General features: G+C 51.5%; 1 protein-coding gene across 1 annotated transcript in view; it reads left to right on the forward strand.

Moving 5' to 3' along the window:
* Positions 1-27,052, forward strand: part of LOC135291699 (uncharacterized) — a 74,430-nt gene that overhangs the window by 25,203 nt on the left and 22,175 nt on the right. The window contains exons 34-45 of the mRNA XM_064405949.1: positions 13,607-13,723; positions 14,043-14,114; positions 14,203-14,274; positions 14,362-14,463; positions 14,922-15,029; positions 15,678-15,749; positions 15,838-15,918; positions 16,006-16,107; positions 16,539-16,655; positions 16,975-17,046; positions 17,135-17,206; positions 17,294-17,395. Coding sequence (XP_064262019.1) covers positions 13,607-13,723; positions 14,043-14,114; positions 14,203-14,274; positions 14,362-14,463; positions 14,922-15,029; positions 15,678-15,749; positions 15,838-15,918; positions 16,006-16,107; positions 16,539-16,655; positions 16,975-17,046; positions 17,135-17,206; positions 17,294-17,395 — 1,089 coding nt within the window. The remainder of the gene's footprint in view (positions 1-13,606; positions 13,724-14,042; positions 14,115-14,202; positions 14,275-14,361; positions 14,464-14,921; positions 15,030-15,677; positions 15,750-15,837; positions 15,919-16,005; positions 16,108-16,538; positions 16,656-16,974; positions 17,047-17,134; positions 17,207-17,293; positions 17,396-27,052) is intronic.

Consider the following 27,052-nt stretch of genomic DNA (forward strand, 5'->3'; position numbering starts at 1 on the left):
AAAGCGTAACTGTCATTATCAAAGAATTGTGGATGTTGAATAGCTTAAATGTACAAAATAACATGAAACTAAAGTTGAAGCAGGTTATTACTTACAGTCTAATTCAGAGCCCCTTGAAGTATGTCAAAAAGAAGCTTGGACTTCAGTGCTCTTTGCATCTGACTTAATTCCACAAATTGGAAACAATGTTTTGGTCAAGCTTTTTTTAATTTTTTTTAACAATTTAATATGTGTCAAAAACTCCTAAGGTTCACTACATTTGCCTATGGAGTATTTTTGATTTCCAGTGTTTTCTTATTCCCATGTTGGGTTGTTGTTGCTGGGTTTTTTGCCTTTTTTTAAATTTTATTTTCCAGTCTAAAATAAAAATCTGCTGTATTTAAGTTTTTGATCCTGTCTGATAATGAAGACTAAACTATCCCATTTCAGTTACTTTTCAAAATAAATATGTGGATGAAAGTAGGTAAAATCTACTTAACAATATGATTATATTCACATGAAGGTCTGAAAAAAATAAGTACTTTTTTCTTATCTGTTAGCTCACATAATTAGTTGTTAGAGCACTCTTGGAAAAAGAGCTATGGGAGTAAAAGCAGTGGAGCTAAAAAAGTGCAGCTAATGTAAGGCAATGGTTGTAGTGCAAAGATGCCAGAGAATATAATAAAAAATATCTGTTGTGATCTAAATTTAGCATTATTAGAGTCTGGGGAAAACTATGGCTGAGAAGTCATTAGGACAAGAACAAAGGTTAGTGCTGCAGAGAAGAGAGCTGATGCCAAGCTGAAGACACTGTTATTTACAGATGATTCAGATCTGCCTATCAGTTCAGAAAATTGCCCTCTAAAAATGGAAACCATCATCATATTAAACTTCACATGGAAACAAGAACCACAGCATGTGGACTGGCCTTTCTCCTCGTGTTGTCTATGTATAAATATCTATTTAGCAGTGGGCAACTGGGCTGCCTCTGTGTGGTGGGGATGATGGGGTAGTAGTTTGTGGAAGGTAGCTGGGACAAACTTTAGGAGAGGTAAAGGACAAGTACCCACAGCCAAAGAATATGGTCAATGAAACACTTGTGGTTTTGTCATGAAGAGTAAATTTTAAGGAATTAAACACTTGTGGTTTTACCATGAAGAGTAAATTTTCTTAGTGTAAGTCATCTTTTTATCATAGACTGTTGAATTTTAAGCAGTGTATGTGGCTGTAATGCAGCTCTCAACGTCAACATTTTGGAAAATTTCAGAGTATGGTATGTCTTTAGGTCCATGGTTTTCATGTGCCTTCACTTGCTATGAGGGGTTTATCCAAACCCCAGGTTCAGATAGTATCCAGCTTGTTCCAGATGTCCTGCACTTTTGTTTCATGGGCACATAGATAATAAAAAAGTTATCAGTTTCTTTATGCCTTTTAACTGTTGTTGTTAGCCAAGGACATGGTGTACATTTTTGTGAAAGCATTTTAAAACCAGATGAAATTGTTTTTAAATCAGAGGTTTTTCAGAAATATTTTCAATGATACACATTATAGCATACAATCAGTGCACTGTAATTTGGATTAACTTAAATAAGATCAAGTGAATATATCAGCAATCTTCCACAAAATAATTAAGAAGTAACTGTGTACTGCATATGACTTTTAAATATCTTTAAATATCTGATGACTATTGCAATTGTGTTGTGGTGCAGGGTTCATTTGGTTTCTTCCGTTTCCCCCTAAAGTTATAACGGTTCGGTCCTAGGGTTCCCCCCCCCCACCCCCCCTGGCAACCCCTCCTTTTGAGAGTGTCAGTTTTTTGTCTCCACCCCTGTTCCCCTGGTTACCCTCTGTCAATCCCTCCCTGAGTTCCTGTCCATCAGCCACTGTCCCCTTCCCTATTTCCAGAAAGTTCTCCCCTCCTCGGTGGGTGACTGGATCGGGAACAAGGGTCCCTCCCTGTCGCATTCCCTATTGGCGAGCCGGCATATTTGTCACGAGTTTGTTCCCTCCCAAGTTCTCTCTCATTGGTTGAAATGTTCTATGTTCCGTCCCTTTCTAATCGGCTGTACCCCTGCCTCGTGGTCCCGACTCGGCTGGCGTTCCCTGGAGACATTAAAGCACTCTGGACTTTGCCCTGATTCGGGTCCCTCTTTTCTACTTCGCCTTCTTGCTGATCACTGCTGCCTCCTGCTGAGGCGCTGCCCGGACGCCCCCGGTGCATCTGGGCAGTGCCCCCCGGCTGTCAGCTGCTGTGCCACAGCTCGGCCGGTGCAGCCTCCTCCCCCGCCCGCGGGAGTAGAGAAAAAACCTCGGGCAGCAACTCGGCACAATTGTACTTCAACTCGGATGAAACTTTGACAGATTTCAGTGCATGTTTTGCTTTTTTTTTTGATCTGGGCCAGAACTGTAGAGAAATGGAAGTCTGACCATGTGTGCACTTTGTGTGGAATGTATTGAGTGGTTGCAAACTTGTTTGAAGTCGTTGTTTTGGGGAACTAAATATATTTTTTTTCCGTGTGTGTGAAAGTTACAGAAGAGTTACTGTCTAACACATAAAAATTCAAAGCTAGCCCTATAAATGGGTAAGAAATCACATGTCTCTCACAGCTTTCAAGAAGTGAACCTTTCTTTGGAAAAAGAGAACCAACAATAAGCTGTGCTTTTTATTAAAATTTCTTTTTATTTAATATCTCTCTCCATGTTTGTATACAATGTGTATAATTTAGTGGATTTTGTAGTCAAAACAATTGATATTGCCCCTATTTTCCTGCAGGTTTCTCTAAATATATATCCTCTTCAATGATTTTTTCCCTTTTAATAATCTTTATTTATGGTTCACATGAAAAACCAGCCACTGGGGAGTTGGGAACATGGTTTTTATTGTCTGGATGTTGTCAGTGATGGTGCACGGAAGCATAAAGGATCTTGAATTTTGTAAACCAAGGTAATTGTGCAGGAATCTTGATAACAAATTCTTGTTTTGACTAGTAAAGGATAGGTTATTAAATTCATCGTTGTAGTATCTAAAGCTTGCTCCAAAATGGGGTAATTTTTCATCTAAGGACCACTTTGAAGTACACTCTGCATCTTTTTTTTGAAGCATCCCTTAACAACAGAAAGTTACAGCTGGGATGATGTTTCACTGCTTTTTAAATAGATCCTCTATGCAAAACCTGAGGGCTGTAGTTGAGCTGAGCCCTGTTTTGCTTGGAACTTTTTTGCCCCCACAATTTCCCACAAAGTGAAGGTGGAGAAATTACTAACTTTTACTAAGAAAGATAATAGGTCTAATGGGCTCTTGTATATTATGGATTGATCAGTATACTCAAGCTGTAAAATTTTTGTATGAAAAATTAACAAGCACAGAACCTGTAGTCTGGACTCTGGAGGATACCGAACGGTTCCAAGACTTAAAGGCTCGATTGACGAAAACCCCAGTTTTGAGTCTGCCTAATTGAAGAAAACCATTTGATCTGTTTGTTAATGTTAATGAATGGATAGCATATGGAGTGATAACCCAAGGCTGGGGGGGAAGCAGGAAGCTGGTGGCTTATCTGTCAAAATTATTGGATGTGGTTGCAAGAGGGTGGCCAGCCTCTATTCAAGCTGTGGCAGCCACAGCTACCTTATTAGAAGACACTCCAAATCCTACATTAAATGGAAGGATTTCAGTACACACATCCCATTATTTGAGGACAGTGTTAAGCCAAAAACTCCTCAGTGGCTAACACACAGCTGAATCCTGAGGTATGAAATAACCCTGATGAATGTCAAGAATCTAGAGACTGTCACCTCAAAAGGTTGAAACCCTGCTCAATTCTTAACCGGGGAACCAAAAATGGAAAATTTAGATCATAATTGTATAGAGCTAATTGAGATGCAAACAAATGTAAGAGAAGAGCTAGAAGAAGACCCCTTACCATATGGAAGGATCCAGTATATAGATGGATCCTCCCAAACAGTAATGGGAAAATGGGCATCAGGATACGCCATTATTGAAGCAGAGGAAAACAAAGAAAAAGGGAAATTACCCTCAAATTGCTCTGCACAAACTGCGAGGTATATGCCCTAAAGAGAGGTTTTGATTTATTAGATGGTATAGGGACAATCTCCATGGATTCTCAATATGCCTTTGGGATAGCTCATACCTTTGGAAAAATCTGGCCAGAGAGGGCATACCTTAACTCAAAGGGGAAAAATCAGGCACATGAAAGTCTGATAGGGAAGCACTTGAATCCCTCAGAGGACCAAAAGAAATTGCCACAGTCCATATTAAAGGCTACTAAAAAGGGGATACCCCTGAAATCCAAGGAAACAAATTAGCAGACCGGGCAGCCAAAAAAGCAGCCTTTGAAATGCTGGACTCAGTCATAGTCCTAAGGGTAAAAAAAGACCAGGGGAAAATAAAGGAAGAGGGGGTTCCAGTTTTCAAGGACAAGGAGCTAAAAGAAATAGAGCAAATGGGAGCAGTAAAAACAGGGGATGGAAAGTGCTGGACCCCAGATGGATGATAAATATTCAACTGAATAATAACCAGGAAAGTGATGGAAGAGATATACCAATTAACTCACTGGGGAACACAATGAATATATGATCATTTCCTGAAATATTGCATGGGGACAGGAATATATGAAATGGCCAGATCCATCACAGGAGAATGTCTAACCTGCCAAAAAGTCAACAAAAAGGTAATGTGAAAAACAACTCCAGGAGGGAGGAAATTAGCCATAAGACCTTTCCAGAATATTCAGGTTGATTTTACTGAATTAACTCCAGCCCCAGGGTATAAACACCTATTGGTCATAGTTAACCACCTAACCCACTGGGTTGAAGTGTTCCCCACAAGAAACTCAAACTGTGACAAAAGTTCTCTTGGAAGAAATTCTTCTGAGATATGGGCTAGTAAATCTTATTGATTTGGACTGTGGCCCCCACTTTATATCCAGTGTTCTGCAACAAGTCATCAGGGCCCTGGGAATAAAGTGGGAGTTACACACCCCTTGGCACTCTCAGAGTTCTGGGAAGGGCGAGAGGGTGAATCAAACCTTAAAGCATATCTTAACAAAATTGGTCTTAGAAACCCAATAGAACTGGGTCAAATGTTTACATCTAGCCCTATTACAAATAAGAACAAGAGCCAGAACAGATCTAGGGGTCTCTCCTTATGAAATGCTGCTTGGGCTGCCTTTCTTGCTTACCCTGTACAGTACCAGGGAACATCTAGAAGGGGGCATGACAATGCAAAAATACTTAGAAACAGTAACAGCAACCCTGGAAGAACTAAGGGAAAAGGGACACCTTCCCCAAACTTCCCCACTGAACTGTAAAATACGTAGTATTAACCCAGGAGACCGGGTATTGATTAAATCATGGAAAACCTCTCCACTCACTGCTCGCTTTGAGGGCCCCTTCCAGGTGCTGCTTACAACAAACACCACAGGAAGAACAAAGGAGCGGGGGTGGACACATGCAAGTCCAGTGAAGGGTCCAGTACAACCCCCAGATGAGGAAAGTGAATGGACTATAGGCAGCAGAGACAATAAAGACTTGAAATTGGTCCTGAGGAAAACAGCAAAAGAAGCACAACCCTGAACACAACCCCCCACGGGAAGCATCTACGTTGTTATCCTTAAATCCTTAAAGCTTGTTAATGTTTGTTATAGTACAAGGTCAAGTTTTGTTCAGCTAAGAATGACAATCAAAATAAGATCTCAGTTTCCGGTACTGTTCCATAGAGCACTCTCCTTGCAACCCTAATTGGGACCAAATTGAAGAAAGGGAGTCGGCACAATAAAGGTCATGGCAGAATGTCTCCAGAAGAAGGGAAAACCAGAAGCGGGAGGCAAGACTGGATTGGGAATTACCTCCAGGAAATACTCTCTGGGCACCGAGAAAACCCCTGTGGTTCGAGAGGTGAGGAGGCCAGCCCGTACCAGACTCCCACTCGTGGCAATGCTACTACTCACCCACTTTGGAGGAAGTGGAGGAAACACTTGTGAGAAGTGTTACTATCCCTTGTATAGAGGAGATACAGTACGTGTACTCATCAGAGTACACACAGACATGAATCCCAAATGCATCGATCACTCCCAGTTAACAACCTGTAAAGAAGAAAATAAACTATATGGGCTGGCTAAAAATATTGCAAACCCAAGCCAGAGGATGTCAGGAGAGTGCCCTGTGAAAGAAAGATGGGTATGCTTTGAACAAGGAAGTGAAACCACAAGGAAAGTGATACATTCAAAGAGAAAGAAGTGCAATTGAAAAGACAAAGGGATAGAGAGGGACAAATATACAGAAAGAATCTTTTTTATCAATATGGTACAAAAGAATTTAATTTGATTCATTGTTGAGTGTGCAGGGAGACACACTTAAGTGAAATTTGGCCATGGGACAGTATCAGTTTAGGTCCCCTAGACATTTTTAAATGGATTACATCAAGAAAAAGCACAGTGGTACCCAAAAGAAGGGAAGGTGAGTGGAAGCTTAACAACAACAGGGGAAGAGTTCAATAACATTAAAAAGTGTGTGCTGGATTGGCACGGCTAACAAATCAGCCATGGCATTGCCTTCTGCTAAAAAATCTGGAAGAGAAGAATGTGAGCGAATGTGCATTACAAAGTAAAGTTCTTGTTGAATGGAAAGAAGTAGGATTAACTTTTTAAGCAAACCGTATAACTGATCATCAGAAACTTCTTTCAGCAGAGATCCTTCTGCTCTTTCCACCACACCTGCAACGTAAATTGAATCCGTTACTAAATTAAAAGGAAATGTGAATTTTTAAAAGACCCGTACAACTGCTGCTAACTCTGTAATCTGTGCAGAACCATCTACTTCCTCAATATCTGATTCCCATTTTTTTGTCTCTGAATTTTGCCAAGCAATCACAGACCTTTTAGACTTCCCAGAACCGTCTGTAAAAAATGTGATTGCCTCGAGGGGTGCATTACTTCTTAAAGGCTTATGAATTAATTTTAAAGATTAACTTAATAGCTAATGTTTGGGACAATTGACTGAAATTTTTCCTGCAAAATTTTCCAAAGCAAATTGCATGACTTCTGAATTTTGAATTAACCATTCTAAATAGATGGATGTGACAGGCAGGAAGATTTCTGCAAAATCTTTTCCTGCAAGGGAAAGCATTCAAGATCTAGCCTTGATAATCAATTGTGAAATAATTTCAGGGCAAGTTGTTATAGTTTTACCCAATTGACGCGATAGGAAAACCCACTCTAAGATTATCAGATGGTCCTTCTTCTCTAGATCCCACTGGAATATCAAACCATGAAGTTGTGGACTCTCTCCTAGAACTGCAAACAAAAAAGACAGGTTAGGATTATACCGATGAGCCTGACGTGACTGGATGGCTCTCATCACTTTGTCCAAAGCATTTTGAGTTTCTTTGTTGAATTCTCACAGTGAGTTTAAGGCTGTGTCTCCTCTCAACAAGTCTGCCAGAGGAGCCAAGTCCTGATTTGAAAGGCCTAGTAGTGGACGAAGCCAGTTCAGAGTCCCCACGAGCTGCTGCACTTCATTCAATGTCTTTGGATTTGTCCTCAGCTGGAGTGGCTGCGGGGTTACCGTTTGTTCTGTCATCCTGTATCCTAAATATTTCCAGGGAGGAAGTGTCTGTATTTTTTCCTTTGCTACAGCGAGTCCTGCTTTCTCCTCTGCTGAGATGACCTGATCTGTTGTCTCTTGCATTGATGCTTGGTCCTTTGCTGCTACTAAGATATCATCCCTGTAATGTAATATGAGAGAATTTGGATATTGTGCACGAACTGAGGAAAGTATTTTTGCAACATACCACTGGCATATACTCGGGGAATTTCTCATTCCTTCTGGTAGAGAAAGCCAATGATATCTTTTCAAGGGTGCTTGCTGATTTATGGATGGGATGGAAAATGCAAATCTTGGTGCATCATCTGGATGCAAAGGAATATTGAAAAAACAGTCTTTTAAATCAATAACAGACAACTTCCAATCTTTTGGAATCATAACAGGAGAGGGTAAACCTGGTTGTAAAGAACCCATTTCTTGAATCACTTCATTAACTTTTCTGAGATCCTGCAACAACCTCCACTTCCCACTGTTTGGCTTTTTGATTACAAAACCTGGGGTGTTCCAGGGACTAGTAGTTGGAGTTAAGTGACCTTTGTTTAACTGTTCCTGTACCAACTGCTCTAAAGCAGCAAGTTTCTCTTTGGGTAAGGGCCACTGGCTGACCCAGATGGGTGTATTAGATGTCCATGTCAGTTTTAAAGTGTTATGTCCATCAACAGCTTTTGTTAAAATCCAGTTTCTAACCTCACACCCCATTGCGGCAAAATGTCCCGGCCCCAAAGAACAAAATCAGCTCCTACAACGAATGGTCTTGTGGTGGCAACACGACCTTCAGGCCCCTCAAATGTGCCTGAGTGGGAGCTTCGAGAGCTCTCACAGTGACCACCAATAGCTGCCAGCTGATGCAGCGCAGGCACCGTGGCCCAGTCCTGTGGCCATTCCGGTGTCAGATGCCGTCTGCTCCGGGATCTGTCAGGCCACTGAGGGTGATGGCTGCCCGAGGGGCTGCAGCACACAGGTGAGCTGAGGCCGCCCGCGGCTGATGAGCCTGCTCCAGGCCATGGCAGCTGTGCTGTTCTGGGACTCTGGTAGGAGGAAAGCTTGTGCTGTGGTCAGTCCTTTGGGGAAAAAGCATGGAGGGTCTGGACACAAAGCTAACGCTGTAATTTCCTGTGAACAGGTGACAGAGAGCACAGCTGGAATGACATAAAAACCTTCTGCATGGGATCTGCTCACTCCCACGATGAGGAACTGACGTGGTTGTGGTTCAGGCCCCAGCTGTCCTGTGGGCACTGTGTGAGCAATGGCATTGGTCAGCACCACTGGCTGGGCTGGGGACAGCTCCAGTCTGGCACCTGGGGACATTGTGGTCGGCAGTCCTGCACAGACGTGATGCAGCTCTGACCCTGGTGGCCTGTGGTGCTCTCTGCCCCTGGTGCAGGGTTCCTGTGTCATGGCAGCCACTGCCCCGTGCCGGGCTGCACGTTTCCCGGCAGATGGCACGGACAGCCCTGTGCTGGGTGACAGCTGTTAGCACGTGACAGAAACCTCTGCATCCACTGTTTCTGGGCAGTGGCCTTCTGCGGGCCCCAGGACATCCCCTTTGAAATGACCTCTCTGGCCACACGAATGGCACGTGTCCCTTGGAGTCTGCTGGTTTTCAATTGCACCTCTGAATGCTCTTAGAGCCTCTGCTAGGGCTTGTGTTTGCATTTCTGCTGCTTTTTCCTGCTGCTTTGGGGTGTTTTCCTGAGCTGCTGTGATGGCACTGGCCAGCACCTCTGCCTGCATGGCTGCTGCAGGCTCAGGGGTGCCCAGGCGGTTCAAGCATCCACGAGCTGGGTCAGGGTGGGCTCAGGATCCTGTGGCAATGTACGTAATGCCTTTTTGCAGCTCGTGTTTGCATTAGAAATTGCGAGCCATTTTAATAACTCTTGTCTGTCTCGGTCTATTGGAATCTGCTTTTCCAATGCTATTTTCAAACGGCCCAAAAACTTAATATAAGGCTCATGTATTCTGTGTTTTATTTCTGTGAAATCTAATTCTGGTTTGTTGCCATCAGGAACCTGTAACAAAGCTGTTTTTGCTGCTTCTTTGATATCCTGTAATACTTGTTTATTGAGAGTTCGGGCTTGTGTTTGAGGATCTGTATGAGCTCCTCCACCTGAGCTGATCTATAGTCAAATTTGCAGTGGCTGGAGTTCCTGCATAACCTCCTAAAAGGTCATTTAACAAACGTTTCCATGCCAGTTCCCACAGAGAAAATTCTCTTGGGGACAGCAGGGATGTGCAAAGCTGCTTTAAATTGTGTGGAGTAAATACATTTGCTGTAAAGGTGGCTTGTAAAAGACTTCTGAAATATGCAGAATCGCTACCATACAAACGAGAGGCTTTGCAAATCTCTTTTAACTCAGCAAAACTGATCTGCTGCCAGGTCCCTCTCGGTGCAGGACCTGCTGTGCACCTCACAGGAAAAACTTTTAACTTCGATGCAATTTCCCACTCTCCTTCCTGAACTGCATCCTTTCTTACCCTTTGCCAGGTATCTGTGAGTCCTCGTGTGTTAAACTCTTCCTTAGATTATTTGGAATTACAATTTGGAGCATAAGAATAATTTATTTTTTGTTCTGGCAAGGTGTCTGACATGGGCGCCACCATCTTGGACAGGGTGACTTCCGGGCATCACATCCGGTTCCCACGCTCCGCGGGGAGGGGGCGTGCCCTCCCGGGCTGTGGGCGGGGAGCAGGGGCGGGGACACTGCCCGGGCTCCGCCCACAAAAGGGGCGTGTCCCTGCTCTGATGGGCAGGAGCTCAGGGAGGAGCCACCCAGGGACTGCTGGGAGCCCGGGGAGGAGGGCGAGCCACGCCCACGAAGGGCGGGGCTGGGCTGGGGCCATCATGGCGTCTGCCATGAGCTCCTCTGTTCTCAGAGTGGACACAATCGGCTCGGCTTTTTTCCATTGTACTGCCAAAATTCACCGATTTTGAGCACCAAAGGGAGCTTTTCAGAGGGAATACAGAGGACTTAGGTATGGCAGGGATTGTGAAAGATGTGGTTTGCAGAGGAGCCTGGCCAGGGCTGGTCTGCTCCCCTCTCTCCCAGGACGGGGGTGGGGAAGGGGGGGGGGCGGCTGGCCTGGCCACCTCCCAGACGCTCCTCCGGGGTTTCTGGTTCTCGACTGGGATAAGGGAAGGCTTCTGGGTCCCCTCAGAACTCCTCTTTCTCCTCTCCTCCCGGTCCTGCTGTTGCTGCCTGCATTCTGCCCTGTCCCTGATCTTTGCTTGCCTGTGTGCATTCTTTGCTTGCTTTGCACTTTCCATTGTTAAAAATTTTAAGACCGTCCTGAATATTGGACGCAGCTTTAAGTTGGACTTCTTATTCTTTTCCATGTTATGTAATTTCAGTCCGACCGAATCCCAGAAGTCTGGATAGAGTTTCTGAGACATGTCTGAGTTTGGGAACTCTGTTAAGACCCATTTTACAAGCTTTTTAAGCTGTTTGTTGTCAAACTGAATATCTTGAATTTCTAACTTATAATTGAAATATGAAAAAAAATCCTGCTCAGCTAAAGACAACCGATTTCCCATGGTGGCACTCACCAGAGTTTTCCAGTTGTCCTTCTTGGTATGAAATTCTTCCCCGGTCCTGGGTCACAACAGTGACAAATCAGCTGAGCTGAGCGGCAGAGTCCTCTGAGGCTGCGGTGCTGCTCCAGTCCCGTCTCTGATTACAGCCTCCTCTTCACCAGTATGAGGCTTTGATTCGAGATTCCCTCTCAATCTCAAATGCCTTCTTCTGGGTTTTCTATTTTAAAGGGACAAAAAACTCAGGTGCAGGCCTGCTCCCTCAAAAACACAAATACCAAGTAAAAATGTCCTATTTTGATTGAGGTAATCAAAAAATCCCTAGACCATCTTCCTCAATAGGAGAAATACTGTCCGGGCGCCACGTGCTGGGTTCTTTTTTCTGGGGCCAGGTGTTATAAACCTTCAAAAGGGAACCCAGCACACCCAAGGATAGCTCAGCTATTACCTTTGGAGGCAAATAATGAGCAGGATGGCTTCTGCTGCAGTGTTAGAAACAAAAAGGTTTAATAAAAGGCAAAATAACAAACAGAAAAATCCGATGAAGGTACAGCAGTCTGCCACTGGTAGAAACACCTTCACGAAAGCCCTTTGGTTCTTTTGTCCTCCCCTTTTCTACCTGATGGGTCAGGCAGGACTTTTTGGCTACTATCCAATAAGGTGACCCAGAGTTTTTAGTGAAGCCTCTGGGGTCTTACGAGGTGGCTTTTCACCTGATCATTGGGAGAAACTTCTGGACTTCTTTCCTTTTTTGGCGGACAAAGGCTAGCTTTGCCACTCTGTCATTAGGGGGGCACTCTCCTACACCTCCCCACTGGGGAACAGCTCCATCTGATCCAGCTGTGCCTCTTCGTTTCTCCAGAAATGAAAGGAGAGCCTGTGCAGAAGGAAGCATTTCCCCGAGGAAGCAGTGCTTCCATGCCAGCCTCTGCTGCAGGAAGGGAGGGCATGCCAGGCACAGGCCCCAGAGGTAATTGCTGTGCCTCTGGGCCTGAGCCCTGCTGAGGCTTGAGCTGCCCTCTCTGCTGCTTGGCAGTGCGGGCACAGCCTGGACTAGAGCAGCACAGCCCAGGGGAATTATCCCGAGCAGGCGCAGGGCACTGAGCAGTCCTGCTGGGGTCCCTCCATGGGAGACATGTCCTGAAACCTGGGAGTGACTGCACGGGGTGCCCACGGTGGGGAAAGGACAGAGGGGGAGAGCAAGGCTCCAGTGTGTCCTGAGAGGGCTGGCTGTTTGCCCTTGGGATCTGGGGGGTTTCCCCACAGAAGGAGGGCAGGAGGGACAGAGGGAGGGCAGGATGGATAGCTGTGGCACTGCCTGCTGCAGTTTTCCCCCATGCTTTAGGGAGGATTTCTTCTGTGTGTGAGGGGGAGAGTCCCAGGTCCCTGCACTGCTGCAGCCACCCCTCCCAGGGATGTTGCTGAGGGCAGGGAAAGAGTGTGGAGAGTGACCAGGAGCCAGCCCAGAGCTCCCCAGGCCCCTGGGCAGCTTTGGCCATGTCTATTCACATCTGGCTGCCATGGCCTTAGCCGACTCCCTGGCAGTGCCCAGTTCCCTGTGGCAGAAAGAGATCCCAGCACACACTGGAAAATGTTCTCCTCTGTGCTGCATTGTAGATGAGGGTGCTGGGAAGGCTTCTCCATCAGCTTGGATGAAGAAAGTTTTGAAGCCCTTGGAGCCTCCTGCAGGTATGTTCTCAGTGTGCCACCAAGGAAGAATTGTAGACAAGCGGGCAGGCACCAGGTGACAGAAGCTTCTGTGGCTGTTGTGTTACAGATGTGTCTACAGGGAAGACTTCTCCAGCTTCTCCAGCTGCTACCTTGGATGCTGCACTCAAGCCCAGCTCCCATCTCAGGGGTGAGTAGTGTGTCCCTGCTGACCCCACAGGCTGAGCCCTGCTTTTCTGGGATCCATTCCTGGGAAATGGAAATATTTTTCTCTAAGGTACTCCAACAGGGAAAATCCAAGATACAACAGATAAGATATCCCTGGAACCATCCAAACAGATGAGGCAAGAGCTGAAGGAAGCCCTGCAGACAAGAGAAGGTGGGTGCATTTCCCTCATGCTTCCCCTGGGAGTCAGCAGCCGGGGGCTTTGGCTGCACATCTGGACACGCCATGCCCGGCACAGTGGGAAGGGATCCATGGCAGCCTTGCTGCCCCGCTGCTGCTTTCACGTCCTGCAGGGCTGTTTCCCAGCCTGGCCTGGCTGCAACTTCTGCCCAGCCTCTGTAGGAAGTTATTTGGCATCAGCTGACAGGCCATGCCCAAACTGTAACACACCCTGAGATCCCCCACAATATCCAGCCCTGCAGATTAGGAAAAGGGTGGCTGTTTGGTGGTGGAAGTGCTCTCATCATGCCACTGTAACCTGGCCATTTTCCTGCTCCATAAATTTCACAAATATTACCTCTGATGCCACCACCCAAGTGGGAAACAGCTCCATCTGATGCAGCTGTCTCCCTTCCTTTGTCAAGAGATGGACATAGTGCTTCAGTGGAAGGTGGCATTTCTTGAAGGAAGCACTCCATCTTCGGTGCCAGCCCCTGCTGCAGGAAGGAAGGCGATGGCAGACACGGGCACAGGCACAGCAGGTAATTGCTGTGCCGGGCTCAGGCCTGGCCGGGGCTGTGTGGCAGCAGCTCTTCCCCCAGGGCCTGCCCTTGCCCAGCCCGGCAGCAGCCAAAGCTGGAGGCGCCTCGGCTTCCAGGCCTCTGGAGCTGGTTCAGAGCCCCGGGGAAACGGGACTGGTGCAGCAACGTCCCTGGCGCTGCAGCTGCTGCGGAGCTGGCCCTGAGTGCCCAGAGGCCCAAGGCACAGGAGCAGCCCCGAGCGGGAGCCCTGCCGCCAGCCCAGGGCCAGAGCCAGCCCTGGCACACAATGGAAACAGTTCTCATCTTGGTTTGCTTCCAGACTGGGATGCTGGGAAGGATTCTCCATTAGCCTGGCGCTCTGAAGTTGTGAAGCCCTCTGAGCATTCTGCAGGTATGTTCTCACTGTCCCACCAAGGCGTAATGTTTGACTGACTGGTAAGAACCAGGTGACAGAAGCTTCTGTGGCTGTTGTGTTACAGGCGTGTCTGCAGGGACGACCTCACCAACTCCTACCTTGGATGCTGCACAAAAGGCCAGCTCCCATGGCAGGGGTGAGTAGTGTGTCCCTGCTGACCCCTCAGGCTGAGCCCTGCTTTTGTGGGGTCCATTCCTGGGAAATGGAACTACTTTCTCTTAAGGTCCTCTGACAGGAGAGACCAAAGACATGGCAGGCAGGAAATTCCAGGACCCATTAGAAATCATGTGGCAAATGCTGAAGGAACGTCTGCAGAGAAGACAAGGTGGGTGCATTTCCCTCATGCTGCTCCTGGGACTCAGCAGCCGGGGGCTTTGGCTGCACATCTGGACACGCCGTGCCCGGCACAGCAGGAAGGGATCCATGGCAGCCTCGCTGCCCCGCTGCTGCTTTCACGCCCTGCAGGGCTGTTTCCCAGCCTGGCCTGGCTGCAGCTTCTGCCCAGCCTCTGCAGGAAGGCATTTGGCATCAGCTGGCAGACAGCCCCAAATGCACCACAGGCCATGCCCACCCTCAGATCCCCTGCAATTTCCTGGTGTCCAGGCAGATCAGATGTTGGGGCTGTTTGGGGAAGGAAGCAGCCTTGGGTTGTCCCAAAATCCTGGGTGTTTTCTGATCCTTATGCATTCCTTTCACAAGTGATGCCTCCTGAAATTGTCCCCTTCCCCATTCCCAGTCAGGAATGTTTTCATCTGATCCAGCTGTCTCTTTTCCATTCTCCAGAAATGAAAGGAGAGCCTGCGGAGAAAGAAGCATTTCCCGGAAGAAGCAGTGGTTGCATGCCAGCCTCAGCTCCAGGAAGGGAGGCCATGCCAGGCACAGGCACAGGAGGTAATTGCTGTGCCTCTGGGCCTGAGCCCTGCTGAGGCTTGAGCTGCCCTCTCTGCTGTTTGGCAGTGCGGGCACAGCCTGGACTAGAGCAGCACAGCCCAGGGGAATTATCCCGAGCAGGCTCAGGGCACTGAGCAGTCCTGCTGGGGTCCCTCCATGGGAGACATGTCCTGAAACCTGGCAGTGACTGCACGGGGTGCCCACGGTGGGGAAAGGACAGAGGGGGAGAGCAAGGCTCCAGTGTGTCCTGAGAGGGCCTGGCTGTTTGCCCTTGGGATCTGGGGGGTTTCCCCACAGAAGGAGGGCAGGAGGGACAGAGGGAGGGCAGGATGGATAGCTGTGGCACTGCCTGCTGCAGTTTTCCCCCATGCTTTAGGGAGGATTTCTTCTGTGTGTGAGGGGGAGAGTCCCAGGTCCCTGCACTGCTGCAGCCACCCCTCCCAGGGATGTTGCTGAGGGCAGGGAAAGAGTGTGGAGAGTGACCAGGAGCCAGCCCAGAGCTCCCCAGGCCCCTGGGCAGCTTTGGCCATGTCTATTCACATCTGGCTCCCATGGCCTTAGCCGACTCCCTGGCAGTGCCCAGTTCCCTGTGGCAGAAAGAGATCCCAGCACACACTGGAAAATGTTCTCCTCTGTGCTGCATTGTAGATGAGGGTGCTGGGAAGGCTTCTCCATCAGCTTGGATGAAGAAAGTTTTGAAGCCCTTGGAGCCTCCTGCAGGTATGTTCTCAGTGTGCCACCAAGGAAGAATTGTAGACAAGCGGGCAGGCACCAGGTGACAGAAGCTTCTGTGGCTGTTGTGTTACAGATGTGTCTACAGGGAAGACTTCTCCAGCTTCTCCAGCTGCTACCTTGGATGCTGCACTCAAGCCCAGCTCCCATCTCAGGGGTGAGTAGTGTGTCCCTGCTGACCCCACAGGCTGAGCCCTGCTTTTCTGGGATCCATTCCTGGGAAATGGAAATATTTTTCTCTAAGGTACTCCAACAGGGAAAATCCAAGATACAACAGATAAGATATCCCTGGAACCATCCAAACAGATGAGGCAAGAGCTGAAGGAACCCCTGCCGACAAGAGAAGGTGGGTGCATTTCCCTCATGCTTCCCCTGGGAGTCAGCAGCCGGGGGCTTTGGCTGCACATCTGGACACGCCATGCCCGGCACAGCGGGAAGGGATCCATGGCAGCCTTGCTGCCCCGCTGCTGCTTTCACGTCCTGCAGGGCTGTTTCCCAGCCTGGCCTGGCTGCAACTTCTGCCCAGCCTCTGTAGGAAGTTATTTGGCATCAGCTGACAGGCCATGCCCAAACTGTAACACACCCTGAGATCCCCCACAATATCCAGCCCTGCAGATTAGGAAAAGGGTGGCTGTTTGGTGGTGGAAGTGCTCTCATCATGCCACTGTAACCTGGCCATTTTCCTGCTCCATAAATTTCACAAATATTACCTCTGATGCCACCACCCAAATGGGAAACAGCTCCATCTGATGCAGCTGTCTCCCTTCCTTTGTCAAGAGATGGACATAGTGCTTCAGTGGAAGGTGGCATTTCTTGAAGGAAGCACTCCATCTTCGGTGCCAGCCCCTGCTGCAGGAAGGAAGGCGATGGCAGACACGGGCACAGGCACAGCAGGTAATTGCTGTGCCGGGCTCAGGCCTGGCCGGGGCTGTGTGGCAGCAGCTCTTCCCCCAGGGCCTGCCCTTGCCCAGCCCGGCAGCAGCCAAAGCTGGAGGCGCCTCGGCTTCCAGGCCTCTGGAGCTGGTTCAGAGCCCCGGGGAAACGGGACTGGTGCAGCAACGTCCCTGGCGCTGCAGCTGCTGCGGAGCTGGCCCTGAGTGCCCAGAGGCCCAAGGCACAGGAGCAGCCCCGAGCGGGAGCCCTGCCGCCAGCCCAGGGCCAGAGCCAGCCCTGGCACACAATGGAAACAGTTCTCATCTTGGTTTGCTTCCAGACTGGGATGCTGGGAAGGATTCTCCATTAGCCTGGCGCTCTGAAGTTGTGAAGCCCTCTGAGCATTCTGCAGGTATGTTCTCACTGTCCCACCAAGGCGTAATGTTTGACTGACTGGTAAGAACCAGGTGACAGAAGCTTCTGTGGCTGTTGTGTTACAGGCGTGTCTGCAGGGACGACCTCACCAACTCCTACCTTGGATGCTGCACAAAAGGCCAGCTCCCATGGCAGGGGTGAGTAGTGTGTCCCTGCTGACCCCTCAGGCTGAGCCCTGCTTTTGTGGGGTCCATTCCTGGGAAATGGAACTACTTTCTCTTAAGGTCCTCTGACAGGAGAGACCAAAGACATGGCAGGCAGGAAATTCCAGGACCCATTAGAAATCATGTGGCAAATGCTGAAGGAACGTCTGCAGAGAAGACAAGGTGGGTGCATTTCCCTCATGCTGCTCCTGGGACTCAGCAGCCGGGGGCTTTGGCTGCACATCTGGACACGCCGTGCCCGGCACAGCAGGAAGGGATCCATGGCAGCCTCGCTGCCCCGCTGCTGCTTTCACGCCCTGCAGGGCTGTTTCCCAGCCTGGCCTGGCTGCAGCTTCTGCCCAGCCTCTGCAGGAAGGCATTTGGCATCAGCTGGCAGACAGCCCCAAATGCACCACAGGCCATGCCCACACTCAGATCCCCTGCAATTTCCTGGTGTCCAGGCAGATCAGATGTTGGGGCTGTTTGGGGAAGGAAGCAGCCTTGGGTTGTCCCAAAATCCTGGGTGTTTTCTGATCCTTATGCATTCCTTTCACAAGTGATGCCTCCTGAAATTGTCCCCTTCCCCATTCCCAGTCAGGAATGTTTTCATCTGATCCAGCTGTCTCTTTTCCATTCTCCAGAAATGAAAGGAGAGCCTGCGGAGAAAGAAGCATTTCCCGGAAGAAGCAGTGGTTGCATGCCAGCCTCAGCTCCAGGGAGGGAGGCCATGCCAGGCACAGGCACAGGAGGTAATTGCTGTGCCTCTGGGCCTGAGCCCTGCTGAGGCTTGAGCTGCCCTCTCTGCTGTTTGGCAGTGCGGGCACAGCCTGGACTAGAGCAGCACAGCCCAGGGGAATTATCCCGAGCAGGCTCAGGGCACTGAGCAGTCCTGCTGGGGTCCCTCCATGGGAGACATGTCCTGAAACCTGGCAGTGACTGCACGGGGTGCCCACGGTGGGGAAAGGACAGAGGGGGAGAGCAAGGCTCCAGTGTGTCCTGAGAGGGCCTGGCTGTTTGCCCTTGGGATCTGGGGGGTTTCCCCACAGAAGGAGGGCAGGAGGGACAGAGGGAGGGCAGGATGGATAGCTGTGGCACTGCCTGCTGCAGTTTTCCCCCATGCTTTAGGGAGGATTTCTTCTGTGTGTGAGGGGGAGAGTTCCAGGTCCCTGCACTGCTGCAGCCACCCCTCCCAGGGATGTTGCTGAGGGCAGGGAAAGAGTGTGGAGAGTGACCAGGAGCCAGCCCAGAGCTCCCCAGGCCCCTGGGCAGCTTTGGCCATGTCTATTCACATCTGGCTCCCATGGCCTTAGCCGACTCCCTGGCAGTGCCCAGTTCCCTGTGGCAGAAAGAGATCCCAGCACACACTGGAAAATGTTCTCATCTGTGCTGCATTGTAGATGAGGGTGCTGGGAAGGCTTCTCCATCAGCTTGGATGAAGAAAGTTTTGAAGCCCTTGGAGCCTCCTGCAGGTATGTTCTCAGTGTGCCACCAAGGAAGAATTGTAGACAAGCGGGCAGGCACCAGGTGACAGAAGCTTCTGTGGCTGTTGTGTTACAGATGTGTCTACAGGGAAGACTTCCCCAGCTTCTCCAGCTCCTACCTTGGATGCTGCACTCAAGCCCAGCACCCATCTCAGGGGTGAGTAGTGTGTCCCTGCTGACCCCACAGGCTGAACCCTGCTTTTCTGGGATCCATTCCTGGGAAATGGAAATATTTTTCTCTAAGGTACTCCAACAGGGAAAATCCAAGATACAACAGATAAGATATCCCTGGAACCATCCAAACAGATGAGGCAAGAGCTGAAGGAACCCCTGCAGACAAGAGAAGGTGGGTGCATTTCCCTCATGCTTCCCCTGGGAGTCAGCAGCCGGGGGCTTTGGCTGCACATCTGGACACGCCATGCCCGGCACAGTGGGAAGGGATCCATGGCAGCCTTGCTGCCCCGCTGCTGCTTTCACGCCGTGCAGGGCTGTTTCCCAGCCTGGCCTGGTTGCAGCTTCTGCCCAGCCTCTGCCGGAAGTTATTTGGCATCAGCTGACAGGCCATGCCCAAACTGTAAGACACCCTGAGATCCCCCACAATATCCAGCCCTGCAGATTAGGAAAAGGGTGGCTGTTTGGAGGTGGAAGTGCTCTCATCATGCCACTGTAACCTGGCCATTTTCCTGCTCCATAAATTTCACAAATATTACCTCTGATGCCACCACCCAAGTGGGGAACAGCTCCATCTGATGCAGCTGTCTCCCTTCCTTTGTCAAGAGATGGACATAGTGCTTCAGTGGAAGGTGGCATTTCTTGAAGGAAGCACTCCATCTTCGGTGCCAGCCCCTGCTGCAGGAAGGAAGGCAAAGCCAGACACGGGCACAGGCACAGCAGGTAATTGCTGTGCCGGGCTCAGCCTTGGCCGGGGCTGTGTGGCAGCAGCTCTTCCCCCAGGGCCTGCCCTTGCCCGGCCCGGCAGCAGCCAAAGCTGGAGGCGCCTCGGCTTCCAGGCCTCTGGAGCTGGTTCAGAGCCCTGGGGAAATGGGACTGGTGCAGCAACATCCCTGGCGCTGCAGCTGCTGTGGAGCTGGCCCTGAGTGCCCAGAGGCCCAAGGCACAGGAGCAGCCCCGAGCGGGAGCCCTGCTGCCAGCCAGGGCCAGAGCCAGCCCTGGCACACAATGGAAACAGTTCTCATCTTGGTTTGCTTCCAGACTGGGATGCTGGGAAGGATTCTCCATTAGCCTGGCGCTCTGAAGTTGTGAAGCCCTCTGAGCATTCTGTAGGTATGTTCTCACTGTCCCACCCAGGCGTAATGTTTGACTGACTGGTAAGAACCAGGTGACAGAAGCTTCTGTGGCTGTTGTGTTACAGGCGTGTCTGCAGGGACGACCTCACCAACTCCTACCTTGGATGCTGCACAAAAGGCCAGCTCCCATGGCAGGGGTGAGTAGTGTGTCCCTGCTGACCCCTCTGGCTGAGCCCTGCTTTTGTGGGGTCCATTGCTGGGAAATGGAACTACTTTCTCTTAAGGTCCTCTGACAGGAAAGACCAAAGACATGGCAGGCAGGAAATTCCAGGACCCATTAGAAATCATGTGGCAAATGCTGAAGGAACGTCTGCAGAGAAGACAAGGTGGTTGCATTTCCCTCATGCTGCTCCTGGGACTCAGCAGCCGGGGGCTTTGGCTGCACATCTGGACACGTCGTGCCCGGCACAGCAGGAAGGGATCCATGGCAGCCTCGCTGCCCCGCTGCTGCTTTCACGCCCTGCAGGGCTGTTTGCCAGCCTGGCCTGGCTGCAGCTTCTGCCCAGCCTCTGCAGGAAGGCATTTGGCATCAGCTGGCAGACAGCCGCAAATGCACCACAGGCCATGCCCACCCTCAGATCCCCTGCAATTTCCTGGTGTCCAGGCAGATCAGATGTTGGGGCTGTTTGGGGAAGGAAGCAGCCTTGGGTTGTCCCAAAATCCTGGGTGTTTTCTGATCCTTATGCATTCCTTTCACAAGTGATGCCTCCTGAAATTGTCCCCTTCCCCATTCCCAGTCAGGAATGTTTTCATCTGATCCAGCTGTCTCTTTTCCATTCTCCAGAAATGAAAGGAGAGCCTGCGGAGAAAGAAGCATTTCCCGGAGGAAGCAGTGGTTGCATGCCAGCCTCAGCTCCAGGAAGGGAGGCCATGCCAGGCACAGGCACAGGAGGTAATTGCTGTGCCTCTGGGCCTGAGCCCTGCTGAGGCTTGAGCTGCCCTCTCTGCTGTTTGGCAGTGCGGGCACAGCCTGGACTAGAGCGGCACAGCCCAGGGGAATTATCCCGAGCAGGCTCAGGGCACTGAGCAGTCCTGCTGGAGTCCCTCCATGGGAGACATGTCCTGAAACCTGGGAGCGACTGCACGGGGTGCCCACGGTGGGGAAAGGACAGAGGGGGAGAGCAAGGCTCCAGTGTGTCCTGAGAGGGCCTGGCTGTTTGCCTTTGGGATCTGGGGGGTTTCCCCACAGAAGGAGGGCAGGAGGGACAGAGGGAGGGCAGGATGGATAGCTGTGGCACTGCCTGCTGCAGTTTTCCCCCATGCTTTAGGGAGGATTTCTTCTGTGTGTGAGGGGGAGAGTTCCAGGTCCCTGCACTGCTGCAGCCACCCCTCCCAGGGCTGTTGCTGAGGGCAGGGAAAGAGTGTGGAGAGTGACCAGGAGCCAGCCCAGAGCTCCCCAGGCCCCTGGGCAGCTTTGGCCATGTCTATTCACATCTGGCTCCCATGGCCTTAGCCGACTCCCTGGCAGTGCCCAGTTCCCTGTGGCAGAAAGAGATCCCAGCACACACTGGAAAATGTTCTCATCTGTGCTGCATTGTAGATGAGGGTGCTGGGAAGGCTTCTCCATCAGCTTGGATGAAGAAAGTTTTGAAGCCCTTGGAGCCTCCTGCAGGTATATTCTCAGTGTGCCACCAAGGAAGAATTGTAGACAAGCGGGCAGGCACCAGGTGACAGAAGCTTCTGTGGCTGTTGTGTTACAGATGTGACTACAGGGAAGACTTCTCCAGCTTCTCCAGCTGCTACCTTGGATGCTGCACTCAAGCCCAGCACCCATCTCAGGGGTGAGTAGTGTGTCCCTGCTGACCCCACAGGCTGAACCCTGCTTTTCTGGGATCCATTCCTGGGAAATGGAAATATTTTTCTCTAAGGTACTCCAACAGGGAAAATCCAAGATACAACAGATAAGATATCCCTGGAACCATCCAAACAGATGAGGCAAGAGCTGAAGGAACCCCTGCAGACAAGAGAAGGTGGGTGCATTTCCCTCATGCTTCCCCTGGGAGTCAGCAGCCGGGGGCTTTGGCTACACATCTGGACACGCCGTGCCTGGCACAGTGGGAAGGGATCCATGGCAGCCTTGCTGCCCCGCTGCTGCTTTCACGCCCTGCAGGGCTGTTTCCCAGCCTGGCCTGGCTGCAGCTTCTGCCCAGCCTCTGCCGGAAGTTATTTGGCATCAGCTGACAGGCCATGCCCAAACTGTAACACACCCTGAGATCCCCCACTATATCCAGCCCTGCAGATTAGGAAAAGGGTGGCTGTTTGGAGGTGGAAGTGCTCTCATCATGCCACTGTAACCTGGCCATTTTCCTGCTCCATAAATTTCACAAATATTACCTCTGATGCCACCACCCAAGTGGGGAACAGCCCCATCTGATGCAGCTGTCTCCCTTCCTTTGTCAAGAGATGGACATAGTGCTTCAGTGGAAGGTGGTATTTCTTGAAGGAAGCACTCCATCTTCGGTGCCAGCCCCTGCTGCAGGAAGGAAGGCAATGCCAGACACGGGCACAGGCACAGCAGGTAATTGCTGTGCCGGGCTCAGCCCTGGCCGGGGCTGTGTGGCAGCAGCTCTTCCCCCAGGGCCTGCCCTTGCCCGGCCCGGCAGCAGCCAAAGCTGGAGGCGCCTCGGCTTTCAGGCCTCTGGAGCTGGTTCAGAGCCCCAGGGAAACGGGACTGGTGCAGCAACGTCCCTGGCGCTGCAGCTGCTGCGGAGCTGGCCCTGAGTGCCCAGAGGCCCAAGGCACAGGAGCAGCCCCGAGCGGGAGCCCTGCCGCCAGCCCGGGGCCAGAGCCAGCCATGGCACACAATGGAAACAGTTCTCATCTTGGTTTGCTTCCAGACTGGGATGCTGGGAAGGATTCTCCATTAGCCTGGCGCTCTGAAGTTGTGAAGCCCTCTGAGCATTCTGCAGGTATGTTCTCACTGTCCCACCAAGGCGTAATGTTTGACTGACTGGTAAGAACCAGGTGACAGAAGCTTCTGTGGCTGTTGTGTTACAGGCGTGTCTGCAGGGACGACCTCACCAACTCCTACCTTGGATGCTGCACAAAAGGCCAGCTCCCATGGCAGGGGTGAGTAGTGTGTCCCTGCTGACCCCTCAGGCTGAGCCCTGCTTTTGTGGGGTCCATTCCTGGGAAATGGAACTACTTTCTCTTAAGGTCCTCTGACAGGAGAGACCAAAGACATGGCAGGCAGGAAATTCCAGGACCCATTAGAAATCATGTGGCAAATGCTGAAGGAATGTCTGCAGAGAAGACAAGGTGGGTGCATTTCCCTCATGCTGCTCCTGGGACTCAGCAGCCGGGGGCTTTGGCTGCACATCTGGACACGTCTTGCCCGGCACAGCAGGAAGGGATCCATGGCAGCCTCGCTGCCCCGCTGCTGCTTTCACGCCCTGCAGGGCTGTTTCCCAGCCTGGCCTGGCTGCAGCTTCTGCCCAGCCTCTGCAGGAAGTTATTGGGCATCAGCTGGCAGACAGCCCCAATTGCACCACAGGCCATGCCCACCCTCAGATGCCCTGCAATTTCCTGGTGTCCAGGCAGATCAGATGTTGGGGCTGTTTGGGGAAGGAAGCAGCCTTGGGTTGTCCCAAAATCCTGGGTGTTTTCTGATCCTTATGCATTCCTTTCACAAGTGATGCCTCCTGAAATTGTCCCCTTCCCCATTCCCAGTCAGGAATGTTTTCATCTGATCCAGCTGTCTCTTTTCCATTCTCCAGAAATGAAAGGAGAGCCTGCGGAGAAAGAAGCATTTCCCGGAGGAAGCAGTGGTTCCGTGCCAACCTCAGCTCCAGGAAGGGAGGCCATGCCAGGCACAGGCACAGGAGGTAATTGCTGTGCCTCTGGGCCTGAGCCCTGCTGAGGCTTGAGCTGCCCTCTCTGCTGTTTGGCAGTGCGGGCACAGCCTGGACTAGAGCAGCACAGCCCAGGGGAATTATCCCAAGCAGGCGCAGGGCACTGAGCAGTCCTGCTGGGGTCCCTCCATGGGAGACATGTCCTGAAACCTGGCAGTGACTGCACGGGGTGCCCACGGTGGGGAAAGGACAGAGGGGGAGAGCAAGGCTCCAGTGTGTCCTGAGAGGGCCTGGCTGTTTGCCCTTGGGATCTGGGGGGTTTCCCCACAGAAGGAGGGCAGGAGGGACAGAGGGAGGGCAGGATGGATAGCTGTGGCACTGCCTGCTGCAGTTTTCCCCCATGCTTTAGGGAGGATTTCTTCTGTGTGTGAGGGGGAGAGTCCCAGGTCCCTGCACTGCTGCAGCCACCCCTCCCAGGGATGTTGCTGAGGGCAGGGAAAGAGTGTGGAGAGTGACCAGGAGCCAGCCCAGAGCTCCCCAGGCCCCTGGGCAGCTTTGGCCATGTCTATTCACATCTGGCTGCCATGGCCTTAGCCGACTCCCTGGCAGTGCCCATTTCCCTGTGGCAGAAAGAGATCCCAGCACACACTGGAAAATGTTCTCCTCTGTGCTGCATTGTAGATGAGGGTGCTGGGAAGGCTTCTCCATCAGCTTGGATGAAGAAAGTTTTGAAGCCCTTGGAGCCTCCTGCAGGTATGTTCTCAGTGTGCCACCAAGGAAGAATTGTAGACAAGCGGGCAGGCACCAGGTGACAGAAGCTTCTGTGGCTGTTGTGTTACAGATGTGTCTACAGGGAAGACTTCTCCAGCTTCTCCAGCTGCTACCTTGGATGCTGCACTCAAGCCCAGCTCCCATCTCAGGGGTGAGTAGTGTGTCCCTGCTGACCCCACAGGCTGAGCCCTGCTTTTCTGGGATCCATTCCTGGGAAATGGAAATATTTTTCTCTAAGGTACTCCAACAGGGAAAATCCAAGATACAACAGATAAGATATCCCTGGAACCATCCAAACAGATGAGGCAAGAGCTGAAGGAACCCCTGCCGACAAGAGAAGGTGGGTGCATTTCCCTCATGCTTCCCCTGGGAGTCAGCAGCCGGGGGCTTTGGCTGCACATCTGGACACGCCATGCCCGGCACAGTGGGAAGGGATCCATGGCAGCCTTGCTGCCCCGCTGCTGCTTTCACGCCCTGCAGGGCTGTTTCCCAGCCTGGCCTGGCTGCAACTTCTGCCCAGCCTCTGTAGGAAGTTATTTGGCATCAGCTGACAGGCCATGCCCAAACTGTAACACACCCTGAGATCCCCCACAATATCCAGCCCTGCAGATTAGGAAAAGGGTGGCTGTTTGGTGGTGGAAGTGCTCTCATCATGCCACTGTAACCTGGCCATTTTCCTGCTCCATAAATTTCACAAATATTACCTCTGATGCCACCACCCAAGTGGGAAACAGCTCCATCTGATGCAGCTGTCTCCCTTCCTTTGTCAAGAGATGGACATAGTGCTTCAGTGGAAGGTGGCATTTCTTGAAGGAAGCACTCCATCTTCGGTGCCAGCCCCTGCTGCAGGAAGGAAGGCGATGGCAGACACGGGCACAGGCACAGCAGGTAATTGCTGTGCCGGGCTCAGGCCTGGCCGGGGCTGTGTGGCAGCAGCTCTTCCCCCAGGGCCTGCCCTTGCCCAGCCCGGCAGCAGCCAAAGCTGGAGGCGCCTCGGCTTCCAGGCCTCTGGAGCTGGTTCAGAGCCCCGGGGAAACGGGACTGGTGCAGCAACGTCCCTGGCGCTGCAGCTGCTGCGGAGCTGGCCCTGAGTGCCCAGAGGCCCAAGGCACAGGAGCAGCCCCGAGCGGGAGCCCTGCCGCCAGCCCAGGGCCAGAGCCAGCCCTGGCACACAATGGAAACAGTTCTCATCTTGGTTTGCTTCCAGACTGGGATGCTGGGAAGGATTCTCCATTAGCCTGGCGCTCTGAAGTTGTGAAGCCCTCTGAGCATTCTGCAGGTATGTTCTCACTGTCCCACCAAGGCGTAATGTTTGACTGACTGGTAAGAACCAGGTGACAGAAGCTTCTGTGGCTGTTGTGTTACAGGCGTGTCTGCAGGGACGACCTCACCAACTCCTACCTTGGATGCTGCACAAAAGGCCAGCTCCCATGGCAGGGGTGAGTAGTGTGTCCCTGCTGACCCCTCAGGCTGAGCCCTGCTTTTGTGGGGTCCATTCCTGGGAAATGGAACTACTTTCTCTTAAGGTCCTCTGACAGGAGAGACCAAAGACATGGCAGGCAGGAAATTCCAGGACCCATTAGAAATCATGTGGCAAATGCTGAAGGAACGTCTGCAGAGAAGACAAGGTGGTTGCATTTCCCTCATGCTGCTCCTGGGACTCAGCAGCCGGGGGCTTTGGCTGCACATCTGGACACGCCGTGCCCGGCACAGCAGGAAGGGATCCATGGCAGCCTCGCTGCCCCGCTGCTGCTTTCACGCCCTGCAGGGCTGTTTCCCAGCCTGGCCTGGCTGCAGCTTCTGCCCAGCCTCTGCAGGAAGGCATTTGGCATCAGCTGGCAGACAGCCCCAAATGCACCACAGGCCATGCCCACCCTCAGATCCCCTGCAATTTCCTGGTGTCCAGGCAGATCAGATGTTGGGGCTGTTTGGGGAAGGAAGCAGCCTTGGGTTGTCCCAAAATCCTGGGTGTTTTCTGATCCTTATGCATTCCTTTCACAAGTGATGCCTCCTGAAATTGTCCCCTTCCCCATTCCCAGTCAGGAATGTTTTCATCTGATCCAGCTGTCTCTTTTCCATTCTCCAGAAATGAAAGGAGAGCCTGCGGAGAAAGAAGCATTTCCCGGAGGAAGCAGTGGTTCCGTGCCAACCTCAGCTCCAGGAAGGGAGGCCATGCCAGGCACAGGCACAGGAGGTAATTGCTGTGCCTCTGGGCCTGAGCCCTGCTGAGGCTTGAGCTGCCCTCTCTGCTGTTTGGCAGTGCGGGCACAGCCTGGACTAGAGCAGCACAGCCCAGGGGAATTATCCCAAGCAGGCGCAGGGCACTGAGCAGTCCTGCTGGGGTCCCTCCATGGGAGACATGTCCTGAAACCTGGGAGCAACTGCACGGGGTGCCCACGGTGGGGAAAGGACAGAGGGGGAGAGCAAGGCTCCAGTGTGTCCTGAGAGGGCCTGGCTGTTTGCCCTTGGGATCTGGGGGGTTTCCCCACA

This window comes from Passer domesticus, unplaced genomic scaffold (genome assembly GCF_036417665.1).
Source record: "Passer domesticus isolate bPasDom1 unplaced genomic scaffold, bPasDom1.hap1 HAP1_SCAFFOLD_104, whole genome shotgun sequence".
In the NCBI taxonomy this organism is placed as follows: domain Eukaryota; kingdom Metazoa; phylum Chordata; class Aves; order Passeriformes; family Passeridae; genus Passer; species Passer domesticus.